The sequence below is a fragment of the Acanthochromis polyacanthus genome, chromosome 21 (assembly GCF_021347895.1).
Source record: "Acanthochromis polyacanthus isolate Apoly-LR-REF ecotype Palm Island chromosome 21, KAUST_Apoly_ChrSc, whole genome shotgun sequence".
NCBI lineage: Eukaryota > Metazoa > Chordata > Actinopteri > Pomacentridae > Acanthochromis > Acanthochromis polyacanthus.
The window spans coordinates 1,545,882-1,566,457 of NC_067133.1; the positions used below are offsets into that span (position 1 = coordinate 1,545,882).

The 20,576-nt window shown below is 43.2% G+C and overlaps 1 protein-coding gene across 9 annotated transcripts in view; it reads right to left on the bottom strand.

Moving 5' to 3' along the window:
- Nucleotides 1-570: 570 nt before the first annotated feature.
- Nucleotides 571-20,576, bottom strand: part of caskin1 (CASK interacting protein 1) — a 151,383-nt gene continuing 131,377 nt past the window's right edge. For 5 of the 9 annotated variants that reach the window (XM_051940951.1, XM_051940950.1, XM_051940955.1 and 2 more), the window contains 9 exons: nt 18,895-19,005; nt 15,561-15,662; nt 15,243-15,381; nt 14,645-14,788; nt 13,276-14,486; nt 12,876-13,181; nt 11,998-12,607; nt 7,585-8,095; nt 571-6,640 (listed from right to left, as the gene is read on the bottom strand). In XM_051940951.1, the coding sequence (XP_051796911.1) occupies nt 6,544-6,640; nt 7,585-8,095; nt 11,998-12,607; nt 12,876-13,181; nt 13,276-14,486; nt 14,645-14,788; nt 15,243-15,381; nt 15,561-15,662; nt 18,895-19,005 (3,231 nt within the window). In that variant the 3' untranslated portion in view covers nt 571-6,543. The remainder of the gene's footprint in view (nt 6,641-7,584; nt 8,096-11,997; nt 12,608-12,875; nt 13,182-13,275; nt 14,487-14,644; nt 14,789-15,242; nt 15,382-15,560; nt 15,663-18,894; nt 19,006-20,576) is intronic. The other 4 variants (XM_051940957.1, XM_051940956.1, XM_051940953.1 and 1 more) reach the window with 3 other exon arrangements.

Here is a 20,576-nt window from a genome sequence, read left to right on the forward strand (position 1 = left end):
ACGCTGTATATTAATGATGAAACATTGAAATCAGTAGCTGTCTATTATTTTAGTAGCTTGGCAGCACAGAGTCTGTTCTCCTCGTTTGGATTAACTTTGATATAATAACTACCACTTCCGGTCTCAGAAAATGAAAAAAGCGGACCTTTCTTCGTTTCTGTTTCTTACTGATTTTACTTTATTGTCATTCTAAATATAAAGTGAAAATCAAAGCATTTTTTCATACCCGTTTCAGAAAGGAAAATACAATTACCAGATAAATACCTGGACTGCTAAGTGTGGATTTATGGCATGTCAACAGGTTTACTACAATATCTTTAGAAATAAATTTCAATTTTACTCAATTATATATAATATTTAGAAGAATCTTTGTCTAAAAATGCCAGGTGGTGTTTGGTTATAGGTGGCTGTGTTGATTTTAGGCCTGAAAACAGCAAAAATGTCGACTATGATACAAGAAGTCCTGCAATTATATATTGACCCTTTTATATACAGTCAGTGATTAATGCATCTGTCCCTCAGAGGACCATTAAAATGTCAAAGTGGACACAACAACACAAAGGAAGGCTGTTAAGTTTGTATAGAACATTTATTTATTCAGAGCAGATGGCCATAAGATGCAGTCACTGCAAGCACACCACTGTCCAGTCACTACAACACACACTCACTCTCTCACACTCACACACAGATTTCATACAGTCAATAGCAGAGCAACACGTAACACACTTTGGCCTCTCTCAAGCACTCGCATACAGTCGCTGCAGAGCAGAGGAGACACCGGTCAGGCGTCTGTTCAGATAAGCACAGGCGGAAAATCAAATCAAAACAGCTCCAAATAAAAACAGCTTGGCTTTATCTTTTAAGAAATAAGAAATGAACAGTACTTTTGCTCCACAACACGTTTTGACCATCTGTGTTTCTTCACCGTCTGCGGTATTTCATCTTCGTGTCCTGACCCCCAAACCCCCGATCACCCGAACACACTTCAAAATAATGCCGACGACATGAGATGACCAAAAGGAGACCCGAGGAGGGAGGGGAAAAGGCAGAAATGTTGCTTTGACGTGATGAGATTAAAAAGCTGTAAGCTGCACGCGGTACAGGACAACCTTAGCGGTCAGAAGACTAAAAATGAGCTAAATATCTAGTTAAGGACAATTTGAAACCAGATTGTTGACAAATGTGTTGCTATACAAGAGTACAGACTGCATCTGGACAGGACATGTTAGTCACTTTAATGTGCTCAGAAATGTGTTTAATCAGTTTCTTGCTTAAGATTAGCGGAGAAGATCGATACCACTCATGAAGACAGGAAGTCGTGCACAAAATCAAAAATACTGAACACATAAAACATTACATGAACTTTAATTTCAATAATTCGACCAAATTATTGATCTGAGTTCAAATCTTGAACTGGACTGGAAACAGCTAGCCTGGCTCTGTCGGACGGTTAGTTAGACAAATTAGACAAAGCAAGATGCTAATTAGCAAACTAGATACGTTTTCTACTTGGGCTTTAGTCTTTACACCAGGCTAAGGTAAGATCAGCTGCTGTTGGCGACTTTCCACTGCAGAAACTCGGGGCTGACGAAATGTGGTGCAAACGTTTGCAGAAACCTAACCTAGTCTGCCCATTCAGCCTTTCTGTGAGGAGGATCCAACAACTTTGCCAGCAATATTAGCACCAAAACGTCAAATGGAACTCCAGCTTTATAAGCAAGAAGACTTTTTTTTTTTTACATTGAATGTTAGTGAATGTGCCTTTCTGTATTTTTGTGTTCTTGCATTGTGCAGAATAAGTTCATCCATAGGCTTCAAACAGTGCAGGTTTAGAGCAAAGGTTCGGTGGCGTTTCTGGTCCAGATCTGGAATGAAGATGGAGTAGTAAATCCTCATAGGGTCTAAGAATCAGACTAATTCCTGGGTAGGTTTTCTGTGGGTTAGATGAGGAAGAATTTGGGTTGAGGGATAACTCCAACCCTTTGATGCGCACCATGGGTCAAAAGTGACCCAAATCCAATGGAAAATGGGTATCTCCTGGCCCAAACTGTGCATCAAAGAGTTTAACAGTGTTCATTTTTGACTGTTTGGTCAATATTTGTGCAATATTTCTGTAACTGAAATAGGAAATGCTCTTTTAAGATGCATTTTTACATTGAAGTTACTTTTGTAATGTTGACTACTGTCTTTAAATTTCCCCCCTTATGATTATTGTCTGGCCTATGTGGTGAACTTTACATTGTTGATGGTAATGGTAGACAGTAGAAGACTGACATCCCCTCCAAAAAAAAAAGCCCTGAAAGAGGTTCTATTGAGGTCGTACCTGGGGCTGGAACACTCTGAAAGGTTTGAGTTGGCCTAAAACAGATCACAAGTTCCTGCAGTGGAAAACAGTGGTGTTCCACTGCAAGAACTTAGACAGCTGTGAAGAGGTGCAGATGTTCCACACAAAGGACGCCATATTCGGATCTTCAAGCATTCTGTTTCCACTGTCAGATCAACAGCTTCAACCGTGCTAAACAAGACAAACAGTGGTTCCTGGATTTAACTCCAGAGGGTTTCTTATTTTGGCCTATTTGGTAAATTTAAAGGTGGTGATATTTAAGAGGAAATGACTACTTCTCAATCAGACACGGACAAAAAGACGCATGTTTTTGTGTTCGAATTTAAGCAATCGGTGGCGACACCAACAAAGCAGTTTTTCAGGGCCACTCAGATGTTACTACCCTCTAACGTGTTGTTTTCTTTCCTGAAAAGAACACACACAAAGGTTCAGGTTGCCCTAAAATGCCCACAAGTTCCTGCGATGGAAAAGGTTCTATATTTAGCGTACAACCATGATAGTGGTATCGATCTTGTCCAACTCTGGGCCAGAAAGCTGAAAAAGCACATTTCCCCAAATTACTCCTTAAATAGTCCAAATTAGCACCTGAAAAGAAGCAGCTAACGTTGGTTATGGAAGCATGTGAACGCATTAGGTGAAGTAGCTGTTTCATTGGAATAAGTCTGATGCTAATCGTTCAGTCACACTCTGATTTAAATGGGTTTTCTCACATCTCATGGGGACGGCAGCATCATTTTCATACCGATATATGAAGTAACATAGCAAAATGGAAAAAGAGAGAGATGCCCTTATATAGTACATACCCATCTATTGTATTGTAGTCAGACCAAAAATCACAAAGCAAGGCACATGTTTCAAAGAAAAACATTGAAAACAATACAAAAAATAATAAAACCGAACAACAGGAATCGTTGGTATTATACACATTGCCACACCTGGACACTTGTACACATGTAGGCAGAGAAAACAAATAGAAAATAATAATCATAAAAAGAACACTTCCTGGAATTATCCCAACATGGTATCCTACAATGATTCGTCAGCTCGGACCACTGAAGCATGGAGAAGCAAACGGATTCGACACTCAGATTAGATCTGTTCACTTTGAAAAATAGTCTTCAGGATGACACACATCATAAATACACTTCTTCTTCTTATTTTTTTTGCAAATATCCATATATATAATCTCTATGTGATCATAATTTAAATACCACAACTATTCTCTGAAATCTTATTCGTTTATGTAAAGAGTGGCTGCTATGGGACTGTGTGAAACCTATTTTTTAATGAAATACTGGAGAATCGCGCCGATCGGAGCTGAATGTTGCACTGAATCCAACCGTTAGCGCTCCACCGCTGCTCGCTCCATCCCAACGCTTCTTTCTTTTTTCATCCCATGTACATGGTGTCGTGACAACACGCTGAGTAGTAACCATGGCGATGCCGATGAGAATGGGGATGGTGTAGATTGTCATGGCAACACGGGGTGGGTGGTTGGGAGCGTGTGGGACGAGAGAGATAGAGGGGTTTGTGTGTTGAATTGTCAGGGAGTGTATCGGAATTTCCTTCTTATCTAAACAATAAAGGATCTAGAAAGCAGGGACACAACATTGGGGCTGATACTGACCTTATTAACTGGATCTACTGTCATCTGGAGGTGAATTAAACCCGACTGTTGGCATAGAATTCCCTGCCTCTGCTATCGGTTACATTCATTGACTGAAGGCAGCCTGCTGACTCAGCTGTAGCACAATGTCTGACCTTCTGTTAGCTCACATTTAAAGGATCCCGGCAAGTTTCATGGAGTAAAGAAGCAGTAAGCACCACCCCTTTGTTTTATTGTCCAGCACATTGAATAAAAGTAGCTTTAATGTGGGTTTGATCAACAGAAAAATAGCCTTTGAAATTCAAAATGTAGAGTGTTATTGGAGGACATGACAAGATTTTGGTGACATTTTTCAAAATTTGTAATATTCATGTTGAAATTCAAGGTCAGTGAAGTTACCATATATAGTTCCTTGCCTGTTAGTGGTAAAAAACATTCCAAGAAATATATATATCATCACTTAGTGCAGCCACTCAACCGTAAAATGTGTGAGTTTCATCAACTAATCATGGTTAGTTTTGACGTTTCGACCGCAAATACGGAAGAGGACCGAGACACAAGTCCGTCTTTTTCCAGCTTCAGAGAAAAGACAAATTTTGATCCGTTCCAGGTGTCTGCTGATTGGTCAGATGCCACGATGTAGTGTGATGACCCAAACTGTAGATGGCCAGTTTAGGTCATCTACGGACAAGATGGAGATGTTTTTCCACCCAATCTGTGGTTGGAGATCAGGCAGTCAAGCAACATTTAGTCTGATTCCCTACAGCCCGAATATTAATTTGTGTCAAGACTTGAAAATCCCCATCAAGGGTTGAGCAGTTTTGCCAAAAAGAATGGGATAGCAATCAATCTACTGAACTGTGGCAATGTAATTAATTAAGATGACTTTTTAGACGTGTGGTTTTTCCCTTTCTTTTTCTGTTGATCAGCATCAAAAAACAGATCTGTTCAGTGTTGTAAGACAATAACATGTAGGGACTCTGGATAGCTTATACTGGTGCTGCATGTATTTAGAACTTCAGAAAAAGAAAACAGTGGTGCGAGACTGGTGATCTCTATCAACCTGTACCCAAAGGTTAGGTAAAAGCTGTAGTATTGGGAGAGAAAAGATGTTTTAAAAATGAAACGGGGGGGCCCTGGTAGCTCAACAGGTTGAGTTGGTGACCCATAAACAGCAGCCATTGTTCTCCCCACTTTCCTGTCTCTATCTCACTGCTGTCCTGTCAACAAAACCAAAAAAAAAAACTTCAAAAATGAAACAGATTGGGATTCTTGATGTTTTTGGAAACTGGTAGCGCTTAGATGTAGCTTACTTCCTGTTGGCCCTGACTGTGGTGCTTGAACTAGGAGAATTAGGAGCTCAATCTGACTTTAACTCTGTCGTCTTCTGCCTTTACCTCCTTTAAACCCTGTAGCCATCACCCCTTTAACTGCACCTTCTACCTGCTTTATCCTCAAGACAACCTGCTGTAGCTTCCCTCAACTCCTTCCCTCCCCTCCTCTCTCATCTTTAGTTATATTGTGCAGGCTCCCATGTGTGTTTTTGTGTATATGTGTGTGTGTGTGTGTGTGTGTGTGTGTGTGTGTGTGTGTGTGTGCAAGCCAGTTGCATGGGTCATTGTGCTTCTCCTGTGTGTGTGCATGTGGGTGAGTGCATGTACAGGGTGGATGATGATGAGGATGTGAAAGAGACGCAGCCGGGATAGGAAACTAAACTCCATCCTGAATTTCCACACACATCTGTCTCACACACACACACACACACACACACACACACACACACACACACACACACACACACACACACACACACACACACACACACACACACACACACACACACACACACACACACACCTCAGGAGCTGAATAGTCTCGTTTTGGTCACAGATAAAAATTTTTCCACCAAGTCATTTACATCGTCACAACACCAGAGGTCACCATTCCACACAGAACCAAGACATCAAACCAAAGAGCTAGAGATTCATATTTATCGGTATATTATATATTACTGTGCTAATGCAGGACTTTTTCAGTAGATATAAACTCTCCATGCTTAGAATGTACACATACCATACTATGATTCAGTACACAGTTGGTTTTTCAATCAGTATTAGTTTAGTTTGTTTGGAGTTCTTAAAAGACTCACGTTTTGATTGCAGTCTCCTCCATTTTGTTGCATTTCTTCATTTGTTTTATTTTTCTATTTTTCTCCCCCCATCAGTCGTTTTTGGTCCGTTTTTTCCCCTCCTCCTCTCTCTTTAAGTGTCCCTCTCGTCATCCATTCTCCACTCCTACTCTCCCTCTCTGCCACAGGTCTGTCCAGGCCTGCTCCATCATCGTTTCCACCTTTCCCCCCGCCGACAGGAGATGAGAGGAAGAGGAGGAGGGTAAGAGTGTTTTCCGGAGCTGATGGACGAACGGACGGACGACGGGGAAGAGTGATGAGGGGATGAGCACGGCAGAGAGAGCGAAAGAAGAGGAGAAGGAGCGAGAGATGGAGAGAGAGAGAGAGAGGCGTGTTGCCCATTGTGCCGTCTGAGTCACTCCTGAAGCTGCGTTGCTGTGGAGACACGCCGACTGGTTGCCGTGGTTACTCCAACATGGCGTCCAGCTGGTCGGCCAGGTCGTCGAACATGCTGCCGATGTCGTCGAGGATGCTGACCGTGGTCTTCTGCTCAGCCACGGAGCTAGATGCAGGCAGACACACACACACAGAAGCATGAATTTAGAGCTTCTGATGCTACATGTTAGCATTCTGACATTAGCATATTAGCATATAGCAGAAAGTACAGCTGGCAAAGTCTGATGGGCTCGCAGAAAACTTGTGATCGTGCAAACTGTAAACAAACTGTGCATCCAAGAGCATGTGCAGTCGACTCGCTGTGAACACATCCTTGGTCAGAGCCCTTTAGATATAGATTTGCCAAGCACAGCACAGCAGAGCATCACATATGCATCCATATAGACATCATCGTTTTTAGATCATTCAGTTGTGTTGTGATTAGATAGGGTTACTTTGACAGGATATTTTTACTTACATATATAAATACAATCCACATTTTTATAGTTCATCATTAAAGGAGCTGTAATTGAAGTTGTTGCTACTATACTTTGGAGGACCCTTGAGCTTTACATTGAGACCAAACAGAGTGGGAAGCTGTAAAATCTCCAGATATCCTGTGCTATGTCCACTCAAGTGTACGGTGCTGCAGCCCGATCTGTAAGAAAGTAGCTGCTATGTTCTGTAAAACTGCCTCATGTGTTTTTCTGTGCTTGATATGAGGGGCAATGCAACCATCTCCACACTTTTTCAAAGTCTTGGAAAGCATGAATTGGCCCTTCAGGGTTAGCAAGCCCCTGTGGACCACTTTGCCCTCAGTCTTGTTAAAATATCCTTTAAGTGCTTTGTTATTGACTCGCACTTTGTATCAGTTTTCATTTCTCAAATCATAATATTTATTCTGTTTAAAGACGCACTGATCTGAAAGTTGAGCTGAGATTATGAGAACCAATTTGTGCCACCAGAAACTGAATATTGAATCAATAAAGTTGATCTTACTTTAACTTGGTGAACTTACTGTGACAAAATGTAAACACTAAGTTAGCATGTGCATGTGTGTGAGCTCCTTACTCTTCCTGCCGCAGTATTTTATCCTCCACGGCCTGCAGAGCAGCAGCCAGTGACGCGCTCGTCTCCTCCAGCTTCTGATGCACCAAAGAATCCACGCCAAAGTCTGGCGTTGTGGTGGGCGGCGCCGCGTTCCCTCCACCCGCCATCCCGCTGTCCACCGAAACGCCACCGATGGACGAGCGCGGGGGCTTGACGGGCGGTGGGGTGGGGCTGGGAGTGGCGGGGGTCTGGGGCGTCTGCGGCGTGGTGGGGGTCTGCGGGGTGTGGGGGCTCTGGGAGGACGGGCTCGTCGGCTTGGCGTTGGGCGGGCTGGGGGTGTTGGAGGGAGGGAAGGAAGGGGGCGAGCTGGTCTGTCGGGGTACCGCGGGGTGCTGCTTGGCCGGGGCGGGGGTCGGAGCCGGGGTCGGAGAGGGCGGGCTGGTCATAGAGTGGATGAGTTTGGCCGGTTTGGGCGCCGTGGGCGGGGGCGCCGGTTTGGGCGACACTGGAGGAGGGATCTTCTTTCCTTCCACTGCAGAGAGGAAACAGAATGAGTGGATTACTGGAGGAGTTAGTTACTGTGTGTCATTTCTTCTTTGCCAAGGAACACGTCGGAGTTATATGATGTATGTCTGTATGTCCGTTTGTCTGTCTGTGAGCGACATTACTCAAAAACGGACTAACAGATTTGGATGAAATTTTCAGGGAAGGTTGGAAATGACACAAGGACCAAGTGATTTGATTTTGGCAGTGATGCGGCTTATAGTCTGGATTCACAGATTTCTCTATCATTGTGACATAGCAGCACAGTGTCACTGTAACTATGACAACAAGTGAACGCTATGTCAACTGCCTGCATCACTTCCCGCTGCCTGCTACATATTTCGGTCATGCATTTTGGTATCCGTACATAACGTACGCATGCATAACACATGCCTGTCCTCACCTTAAGGTCATTTTTTTCATTTATTTGTTTAGTTTGTGGGCAGATCTATATGAAATGGCCAGATTCGATGTTGTCGTGAACAGTCTTGGTGGAGTACTGCGTTCTTGGAGTGCTTTTCGTGACTTGTATGTGAAATAAAAACCACAGTTTCACCCACATAGAAAGTGAACGTACACACTGCAGAGTGTGTGCCACTCAATAGGACTCATTAAAGTTTCAGTATAAAAGCACTCATTAATACTGATCAATATGCTCTGACATTCTGACTTTTATGCAACTTTCTGATTTGTAACTTTCCCAACTGCAGAATAAGAACAAAGAGGCCAATGTGGATGATTTTATCGCTCCATAACAAACAACCACAATGTACCTGCAAGGATTTATTATAACAGGGCTGCTGATCAACGACTCCGTGATTAGTTTGCTGAGGACCTTTTCTGGCTTCTTCTGAAATAATTTATTGCTTTGAAAACTCTCACTTTGACTTCCCCAAAACAGCAGTAAATTTCCCACCATCTGTATCCTAATATATCAATGTGACTCTGAAAAGGTCAGTAAGCTTCACTCGAAGTGCTTTTCAGAGCTTCATATGAAACTCCCTCCATTCAAACCTTTCAGAATTAGGAGTTGGAGTGTCTGCATTCAGTCATTTCTGTCCAGCATATGAGCTTTACAGAGAATCAGCTGGAAGACTGGAATAGTGCACGCAGATATCGTGGGCTGAGACAAAGGTCGCTGCAGTATTTCTTATTACTGATTTGAATTTCATTTACAGGAATAAATTGGAGTGTATTATAAACACAGCCAAACAAAAATGATTTAGAGGGAAGAATGGAAGGAGGAAACCAGCGTGAACCATACATAAAATTAAAATTACAGAGGATGCCAAGGTCCCTGTGTGCTCAGTTACAGAATTTTTTCAATTCAATTCAATTCAATTTCATTTTCACAGAATTTCTACTTATTGCTTCTTCTAAATGATCAGATGAATACTTAATGCATGATCTAGCATATTTTATTAAAGAAAAGGCAGAAATCCAGATGAAAAAGCAGGCACTTGGGGTACAGCTCGGATTGGACTGCCTCAGTGCACTGCGCATCATTAGGCGATAATGTGTCTGTGATTTACAAAGTTGGTCTTTTTTGCTAATTACTTTGCATTTCACAATTTTTCACTAGGGTAAATTACTGTAATTCTGCATTTTTCACTTGAGACATCGACCCCAGGCTTTCACAAACTATGAAACTGCCTTTGCGCTCGAGCCAGTTTCCCAGAGACAAGATGGCGTTCCTGATGGGATGTCTAAGCCAGGACATGTGAGATTCTGTTGTACGTAACAGCTCCACCATCAGCAGCAGCTTCTGGCACCAGCAGGATTTATGGTAGCAGATCTGTCAGACATTGGGCTTGATGAAAATGCAAACTGTGCACTGTAAGTCTTCTTTCATATTTGCAAACCTGTGAATTAGTCGTCTCTCTCGTCTCTCGTATGGCACCTTATACAGTACCGTCGATTTATGTTAGACAAAACAAAGGCTGACTGATACCAGCTGATCCTTTAGTTTGTGAACAGGACGTATCAATACCTCAGTATTAAAGGGTTGACACCAGTATTATATCCCGATATATGATATAAAAGCTTGCAGTACTGTGACACCTTCACACCACAGATACATTTCTCACTAATGACTGTTATTTCTTCTAATCCTTGTCTGCTCCTAGCGTCGTCCAGCATTCTCTTTATTATAAAGCTGTGGTCTATCGTATGCAAAGAAACATACGTTTTTAGTGTCAAATCTACTGTTAAGATCCATATTTCTGACTGTTAAAATGGACCTAGCTTGGCTTCTTTCCCTTTAGTGACATCACCACCGAGGTGTGCTATTTTGAGGTGCATCAAAAACTACTATAAATGTTATTGTAGTGCACATATAGACACTGTTTCACTGATGTTACCGACATGCAAGTCATTCATTAACAGCTACTACTTTACAGCAGGGAACTGAGGTGAGCAGAAAGTTTTGCATTTTTGGGGATCTTGGTGTTAAATTAGATTTTATATTGTACTGACCTCTGCACAGTAACTTGAAGAACTGTTTAATAATATCTAGCTGAAGAACCGGATTTGTTTTGGTTGTCTGTAGGGCTGGATCCGAATATCCGAATATTCGTTTGCTATGGCGGTATCTGGATATTAATTTTGGTATCCACCGCCCACCGCCCCAGACGAAAATACGAATATTCGGAGCTCGTCTCTTCCCTTCACCTTCGGCTCATCTCGGCTCCTCCTGTTCTCTGTTTGTTACCACCACCTGAATGGCCGGGTTGCTGCCGACTCTGACGTCACGCTTCACTTCGTTGCATAAACACAAGATAAGATGCCGAAGACCTCCGCTGTTTGGGAATTCTTCAGTTTAACTGAAGACAAAACGAAGACAGTGTTCCGGGAGACCAGACGAATGGATCCAAATACTCAGCCCTAGTTGTCTGATGTTTTTTTTTTTTTTAATGTGTTATGTTTTGGTAAGATTTATAGAAAAGCCTGAAAGCAGTTGGACAAAATTTCAGCATCTCTCTGTAGCTCTCTTTTTCCTTTTTCTATACCCACCAAGTTGCTGTTCATCCATTTAGGTAAGTTTAACCATATGCTAAACAAACACTGAATTTGTAACCTTTCAAATGAAATCTCAAAGATGCATTTTGTCCTCACAGTTCTGCTGTTGTAAGCTTTTCCATTTGGTATGCCAATTATGGACATTCCATAAAAAGGGGACTGTTCAGGAAAAACTGTTCTAAAGTGAGTTCTAGTATCCGTGTTTTGTCCTGTTACTGTGACGGGAGATTTCCACCCGTGGCTGCATAACACATGATATGACTTAGTTTGTTTTGAGCATATTGACACCTTTACAAGCTAGAATACCTCGTAAAGGCTCAATAACTTTTTGATGCCTTTTTCAATTTTGGGGTCTCTTTTGTATACAATAAGCCACAACACGGGGCGGCATGGCTCAGTGGGTAGAGTGGCCGTCTTGTAACTGGAAGGTTGCCGGTTTGATCCTCGGCCCGTTGAGCTTGTGTCAAGGTGTCCCTGAGCAAGACACCGAACCCCTAATTGCTCCTGGTGGATCGTGGTTAGCGCCTTGCATGGCAGCTTCCACCATCAATGGGTGAATGTGATGTATCATGTAAAGCGCTTTGGATAAAAGTGCTATTTAAATACAACCATTTAACACCATCAATCCCTTTTGTCTTTGAATGTAAGTGGACAACATGCTGTAAAAACAAGTTTGTTCAAAGCACAATGACACCTTTAAAGACTAAAGCAGTAGTCCCCCAACCTATCAGATAGCTGAACTAAAGCCCACTTCAATAGACAATGTACAATCCAGCTTCATAAAGAAGGGAAAGGCATTCATCAAACATCTTGCCCGTCTTTATGACACCAGGAGTGTTGTTCTATAGACCAGTGATCATACAGTGTGAGTACCTGGACTTCCTGGCGTCCCAGGGCCCGGCAGGGGAACTCTCTTGTTGGAGACGGGCTGTGGAGGAGTCTGAGGGCCTCCTTGTCTCTTTATCTGGGCCACGACAGGTTTCGGGGACACTGGAGGCTTTGGTTTCCTCACTGGACCTCCTTCGTTTGCCACTGGAGCTCCCTGGTCCATGCTGTCCCTGCGAGGAGCGGCAGTCACTTGCGTTTGAGGTTGATGTTGCGGTTGAGGTTGCGGTTGCTCTGTCACTCCAGCGTCAGACACCGGGCGGCGTTTCACGGTGGATGTGCCGTTCTGGTAGGGTACCGGCTGCGTGGTGTTGGGCTGTCCGGCGCCCACGGGTTCCCCGTTAGCCGCAGGCAGGTCTGAGTAGCCCTCGGGCTCCTTGTCCCGGCTCTTGGGCCGTCGTTTGACGGTGGACGACTCCTGGAGGGTGAAGTCGGAGCCGTTGGGGTGCTGCTTGGTACTGCGGGGCCGTCGCTTCAAGGTGGCTGTAGCCTCGACCCTGGAGATGTCCTCCTGGGTGTAACCGCCGTCTCCCTGGGGGCCCTCGCCGTCACCCTGGGGGCCCTCGCCGTCACCCTGCAGGCAAACACAAAATACACACTAACGGAAAATTCATACATTCGTGGTAAGAGGTCATTGTTGCACAAACAGTCAAAAGCATTGACAAGGATAAACAGATAGCACAAATAAAGCTTAGCAAACACAGAAGCTGCACTATGGATCTGTAATACATTAGCGCACATTTAACTTTAGCACGGTACATTACATGGATATTGAAAGTGCAATATATAGATAGACAAATAGGCAGATAAGCATATAAGCAGATAGATAGATAGATAGATTGACAAACATATAGATAGATAGCTACCTGTCCTTCTCCTTCTCCTCTGCCTTGGCGGCGGATGGTCAGGTTTCCATCCTCTGCGAATGGCAGGTTCTCTGATGAGCTGCCGCTGCCTCCCGAGCTGGGATGGGGGGAGGACGGAGGGTGGGGTGAGGGGGAATTTACAGGAGGAGGCGAAGTTTCAGGCTGGGTGGCAGGAGAGGGGAAAGCCGTGAGAGTTGGCTGGTCACGCCTAGCAGCTGCCACCAGCTCACTGACGGGGCCACTGATGGTTCGCCGTCGGTTCACCACCTCGCCGTCCAGACCAATGGCTTCACGTGTTTTACCCACCTGGTTGACACACAAACACACCATTGACTTATTTACCAAAAAAAATAAAAATCATTTTAGTTTACATTATGGAGAAGCAGATTATATACAGTACCTGCAGGAAATTCTTCTGCAGCGCCATCCCTTTGGCTCCACCGCCTATAGAAGACATCTCCAACATGGCGGCGATGCTCCGTACGCTGCCCATGCTGTTCGTCTCCACAGCAGGTGTCTCCCCGGACACTCCCAGGTCACTGGCCCGCCGTTGTTGGTGGTAAGGCACATCCAGCATCCCCCCTGTAGTGGTGAGCGTGAGCTGCTGTGTGTTAGCATCCGTCAGGTTGGAGTTGGAGCTGGAGATGGCAGAGCTGGAGCGTTTGGGCGGTGGCGGGGGTGGACCTTTCTTCTTCTGACGCAGAGCGAAGGACTGGGTCTGGCTGCGGCTGGCATTCTTCTCCTGGTTACGGACGGATTGGCTGCGGCTGACACGGTGGGTCACCGTGGCGTATTTAACCCCATCTCCTCTCACCACTGCAGTGCTCTGACCTCCCACTATTTCTGCTTGTCCTTCTCCGTTACCCCCTCTTCCTCCTCCTCCTCCTCCTCCTCCACCTCCCGCCCTATCGTCACACTCGCCATCTGAAATGGCGTGCCGGTTGAGGCTGTGGGCGCGCTTCTTCTGAAGAGCTGAGGGATCTGCTCCTTCTCCTTCTGCCAGCTCAGCCTCTGGTGGGAGACAGAGGAGTGGGACCTGTGGTTGTTGACTCTCTCTAACCTCCATTTCCTGTGGTTGTGGATGGTGCTGAGGGTGTCCCTGGTGCTGGGGGTGGACTTGAGGTTGCTGCTGCTGGGGCTGAAGCTGACACGGAGCTCCACGGTGGGTGGGAGACTGAGGAGGGTGAGAACGAGGTGACTGAGGTCGCTCCCCTTGGATGAACTGCGGGGAGGGCTTCTGCTTGGCCTGGGGGGAAGACGAGCTCTGGACGGAGGAAGTGGAGGAGGAAGACGAGGTCCTGGTCTTGGTGGGAGTGTGAGGGGGTGTGTAGGGAGGCGCCGGCTGGGAGTGGGAATGGGAGTGACGATGTTTGCCTTGAGAAGACACGCTGCCCCTGTGGGAAGAGCTGCTCCCCTGGCTGCTCTGCTGCCTCATAGTCCGGGCCTCCTTCTTAGGCGGCCCACCTCCTCCTGTCACCGCCTCATCGTGGTCTTTGCTGAGGCTGCGTGTTCGCTGGGCTTTGACCTCTTGACCTGGCTGGGTCATGGCGCTTTGCAGCTCGGTGCTCAACTCGCTGTCCTGGAAGGTGCTCATCTTTGGAGACATTATCTCTGTAGAGGTATGAAGGAATCACAGAACATAAATATTCATCTTGATAAGTAATGAAAGTCAGATTAGCAAAGTATGAGGGAAATGTTTGACCACTGGGGGATCTCATTAAGGCTCGTTAAGAGATCATCATTATCAAATTAATCATCTGTTAGCTCACCGTCTGGCGGCGGGCTGTCCATTGACATGACGTCCTGCTGATGTGTGATTGGTGGAGGCTTCTTTCGGAGGGAGCCCCGCCCATCAGAGCCACGCTGCATTTCAGCCAGCCGTTTCACCGCTAGCATTAGCTTCTTTTGGTGGCCTACAACATCAACAGATTAGAAATGTTGTTCAGCTTCAAGAAGAAATCAGTACTATTCTTAATTATTAAGTAATGTCAAGTCTCTGTTATCTATTTAGCACATTTAAACAACAACCGTTGAGCCAAAGTGCATTCTAGTTGCAAAATTAGATTGGCAGAGCGAGAATTACCACTTAAATCTGATAAAAACTGCTTAAAAAGCTTGATGACTTTGCCCCAAAATAAAGCTTTAAAGACTGTTACAAAACAGTTGATTGGCGGTTTAGAGGGAGAGGCTGGACATGTCTCATTCAACCACCATCTTTTTCCATGCAGAATTGTTGCATAGATATCTATTGAGCATCCCGTAAGTCGGCAGTATCACCCTTTTAATGTCTAAGTATAGTTATGCTCAGTAATGGAAGAGTATCTTTAAAAACAGACTATCAGTGCATACAGTAGATGCATTTCTCACCCAGTTTGGTGATGCCGATTTCCTGCAAGTCCTCCCAGGTGATGTCGGTGATGAAGTCGATGTTTTCGTAACCGTTCTGTACTAACACCTGGTGGTACTGACTTAGACCGATAGCAGACAGCCACTCTCCTAGATTGGCCTGTAGGAACCAGCATCAGTCAGAGTGGATCATGGAAACAAGCACTAATATGTTCAGAGTAAGAGCCAAAAGACGACTCATTCCATCAACAACAGAATGATAGTGGGCACTGAACCAGACAAACATTTAATTGGTTAAAAAAACAGTGTGTGTGATTGTGTGTGTTGAGTTTCACTCACAGGTTTCTGCTCAGGCAGCCACTCGGTGACACTTAGCTTGTTAATCTCTGATGTCATCTTCTTTCTGTGGCCAGGTTTAGTTATTCCTATAGCAGTCAGATCCTATGCACATAAGCAAATGCACACATGTGAGTGAGATACTAACATGTTCAAGCATTTTCTTCAACAAAGTTCCAGTAAATTCTCCCAAAGAGCCCAGCAGTGTCGCTCTCTCTCACACACACACACTCATAGAGGAAATCTTGCAACTCAAGAGACGGCATGACAGAAGCAAATGTCTGAAAATCATAAGTAAAGCAGAAGAAACAAAAGCAAATGTCTGCAGTGAAAGAAAGCATCTGAAAGAAAGATCAGATTCTCTATTGTTTAGATTGAATTCAGCTGGTAGTTTTATATTTCTCGTTGCTTTTGTAGCAACCAAACGTGTTTGTACTGCATGTCAAAGAGTTGGAAGTCACAGAGTGCTATTTCATTTTAAATTCATCAACAAATGCAGTGCCACATTATCTTTGCTCCTGTGGAATTCATTGGTAGTTGTGGTGGACGCACTTTCACAAACTACACAAACTTTCACACCTGACACACACACGCACGGTTTCATAAAGCAATATAAGCAGATGTGACAACACAGTAGAAAAGGCCTTGATTCTGCAACACGTCTCTGATAACAAAAGCCTTTTTAAGTCAGCAAAGCTCTGAACACTTCAGCATGCACATAGTGTGCGTATAAACACAAATAATTCATGCATTATAAATTATTTGTGTGTTGGTGAGCGTGGCAGAGAGCATCAGTCTGGCTCCTCTGAACAGGCGGCAGCAGCAGCAGTGTTGGAGGTGAGGGGAGGGTCAGGAGGTCGAGTTGATATATTTATACATCTACTGGAAGTTTAGAAAGTTTATTTTTGTTCAGCTGCACTAAATTTAACTGGTGAATTTAAATGGCAAGACAAAGTTATTGTTATGTGGAAATATGGAAATCAGATTACATGGTACTTTACGTGGTAGCAATGTTTAGCCTATTTTTAAACATGAATCATTTAATTTAATTGGAAACATTTTCTATTGTTTGGCTTCAGTAATTCTGGCTAAGTTATGCACAGCAGCTATTATTTTTAAAACTTTGAATATGTGATGCAGTAAAACTAACTAAAAATTGTTACAAGGATTTATAAGAGGTCTGTGTTGACATATATTCACTTCTATATTTAATTTACAGTGGTATTAAAGTCAAAGAACGACAGACGAGGTATTCTTAGCTGTAGCTCAGGCTATGAAAACATTGGATCACACGATGCAACACAACTGTGCTCCCAGTTAGACCCTCCCTGTCTGGTAAATGGCAACTTTAAAAAAATGTGTCAAACCTACAACCCTGATGTCATCTTTTAAAGCTACATTAAGTGATCTTCAGACCTCTTGGGGGCACCAAGACCTCCAATAACTAAACTGCAAAAGCTTATAAAGCTAAACATAGGTCACTTGACTATGACTTTTGCCTAAAAGGGCAACATTTTTGGCCTTTTAGCTTCTCAGGTAAATTATTAGAAGCTAAAAGACCTCACTTTCTGTACCAGCTTTCAGATGTTTCTTCTGCGTTTACAGACAGCTGCTGGCAAAGTAAGGTTTTATAACGCAGGGCTGGTGAGAGCCACGAGACTCAACTGTACAATGTGTTTGTCTGAAGAACCAAAATATTAAACGTTAAAATGTCTGTCAAAGTGCACCGATGGGCACCCTTTTACAGGGTAGTGCATGGAGGTTGACCAATATGTGCTTTTCTGGGCTGATTATTAGTAATTTAAGACAACCAATCATCGATATTTGGAACCAGCGAGTATTTATGGTAAAATAGAAAATCTTGGTGCCAAACTCCAGCACAAAACTTCATCGAATACCATTTGTTCATGTTTTACTTCTGTTTTGTTAATTTTTCACCGCTTATGCTTTAGGGTTGATAGGAACATATTACTACATGTGTAACCAATCAGATACAGATAGCGGGAGGATGGCTGCCTTTTTAAATTTATTTAATCAGGAATTGGTAACAAAACAAACAAAAAAAGATATCAATATTTGGAAAAATGCTAAATACTGGTTCTAATAACAGACTGGACAGGCTGACAGTCGGTTAGGATGTTTGTTTCTATGTGACAAACTAGTTTTGTTTGATAAGCTTTAAACCGCCAAATGCATACATTTTAATTTGTCCCCTTGGCCCTTTTTTTCCAATCTTTATCTGTCAGTAACTTCTTTTAAATCACTTCTTAAAACCCATTTTTACAGACTTGCTTTTATGTGAAGGTTACTTTTAGCCTTAATTAGTTTTAGTGTTTTATTCTGTATTATATCCTGTTTATTTTAGATGTTCTCTCTTGCTTAATTTTAATTTTAGCTGCCTGGTTCTTTGGTGTGATGTCGTCTCTCCAATTCTTTAATTCTCAAATTTTTTTTTACTTTTAATTTTAACGCTCATTCTTCTACTTTTATTTTCAAATTGCCTGGTTCCCTTGTATGATTTGCGTGCTAATCTAGTGAATTATTCATTTAATTTATTGTCATTTATGCTGTTTATTTAATTGACTGCTCTGACTTGTCTCCTATAACTTGTTTGACTATCTGTGTTGCATGTTTTAACTGTCAAAGCTCTTTATGAACACTCTTCTTAAGGCTGCTATATAAATAAAGTTAATATTATCATCATTATCCCACTTTCGATATTATGTACATTAAGTTACGATAAGTACAAATATACAGTTCGCTAAAAGAACGGTTCAGCATTTTTGGAATTATGCTCACATTTTCGTCCACATTAAAGAAGATCAATAACAAATATGTTTGTGTGGTAAACATGAAGCAATATCTGCTTTGCTCAGCTTAGTACAAAGACTAGAAACAAAGGGAAATAGTTTGTCACAAGAGTGTTATGAAGCTTTTCCTCTAAAAAAATAATTTCCCAAAACTTCAAACTATTTTTTTAAGAGAACAGAGATCTTTTTAAACCAAAAGTAGACACAGGCCTCCCACAAATCAACATGGCAAGGTTGTGGAGCAAGGCTTTGCTTGTGCATTTTTAGATTTCAGACCACCTCCAAGTGTGCAAAGTGTATAAAAGTTCAACCAGGACAGGAGTGGCAGGAGGCAGGGAAAGGACAGCTGACATCAGTTTGGTTCAGTGGTTTAATTGTGCTCACTTGAGATTTTTAAAAAAAGTAACTTATACACAATGATACACATGCATTTCGACAGCTCAAATCAAAGTCGTGCGGACTTGTTTCCACTGTGGTCCTTGGATGTGCCTGTGACCTCTCAGGGGTTCAGGGGTCAGTTGCCTTACCTCCGGGGTCATTCGGCTAATGGTGGGCAAGTCATACCCAGCGCCCAGGAAGTTTGGAGCGTAGACCTGCAGCTGAAAGTCGCTCAGCCATTGGACAACGGCCTCTGAGCTCTACGGGGAGAAAAAACAGGGGGCATGCGGTCACTGGCTACGTGTCTGCTTCTTCAACAGCCATTTTTCCTCAGCAGGGCCAAGTAGAGCCAAACAGGGGCCACAGTTTAGAAAGTCACATTTGTCCTGTTGTCACGGCATCTTTACAAATGTCAGAAATAAATTCTTATAAAGTCTGGTACAACAATGATTACTGGCTCCCGATAGTCAAGCCCTGGTCAGCCCTGCTTGGCCCTGCAGTGAAAACCAGGCTAAAGGTAGGAAGGAGAAAGGCCCAGCTCACAGTATCTCACTCTGCAGCTGGAAAGTAAATACAAATTATAATTTATGCTGCTTCTATTGAAGGAAAGAGGCCAGAAGATGCTGTACGGTGGTGGAGATGAGTTGTCAAAGCGTTCACATCCATTATCACACACTTGCCCTCAAAAAAAGTTCTTTAAGTAAATTCAGTAGGAAATAGGACTGTATATAATACTAGCTGTCATACATTCACGGAATAATTGCAGGCACACGTTATTTTGTTAACTACTCTCAGAGGTTTTTCTTATGAAGGTTTTTCTGCTAATTGTATATTTCAGCTGCTACATTTTCTCTAACATTTAAAACAAGATGTGAGCAGCGTGTAAATGCTGCTGAAGCATTCGGTCCATTCAGTCTACACCGACTCTGTGTGCGAAGAGAGTTTCACAGTTGTGTCTCAGCGTCAGTGTATGAAATGATCAAATGGAACCGAGTCTGCTATGTGAGGCGGCTGCGTGATAGACGAAAAAAATGCCTCTGTGGATTAGTACCTATTAGCTGTAATGTTAGCACAGGCAGCTTGAGCCAGTTGCACATCTGTTAGCCTGGCTGTACCAAAGCATTTACTGGATTAAAATAAGTTTAACAGACAACAGAACAGGTCGTACATTAAAAAGGGCTACAGCAGCTACATCTGCTAACTGTCAGGTGTAGTTTTTAAACAGCTGCATTAGTTAACAAAGCTAACATTAGCTTGCTAACATGCTGCCTGAGTTGAATGAAGAGCAAGAGAGTGGTACGCATCTATTTCCCTCCTTCCAAACAGAAAAGCAAGACTTTAATTACAGAAGCAAATCTTGCTTTTCTTTTTGTGTGAAACAGAAACAGGTGGAAACAACTTTTTTTTTTTCCCTGTTATTGACTATGGAGATGTGTTGTGTATGAAGGCTTCTGCTAATTGTCTTAGCATGTTGGATAGTGTTAATCACGGGGCACCGAAATTCATTATCAGATGTGGTCCCCTTACCATTGTGAGCTCTATTTTAAACTTAACTGGACATCTTTAAGTGTCCAACATCTCAGTCATGGGTGTTTATTTACACAACAATTCTGGGTATTGTGTCTTCCTATTTATCTTGTCTTTTACCAAAGAAACATGGAAGTCACCATCTCCGATCTACAGATACTCTGCAGTTTGTTGTCCCCAAATCTGGACTGGGGAAGAAAGCATTTAGGTTTTCTGCACCTGATGCTTGGAATAAACCCCAATCTCAACTTCAACTTCAAGCCCTTGTTCCACTGAATGAGTTTAAAGTTCTGGTGAAATCATT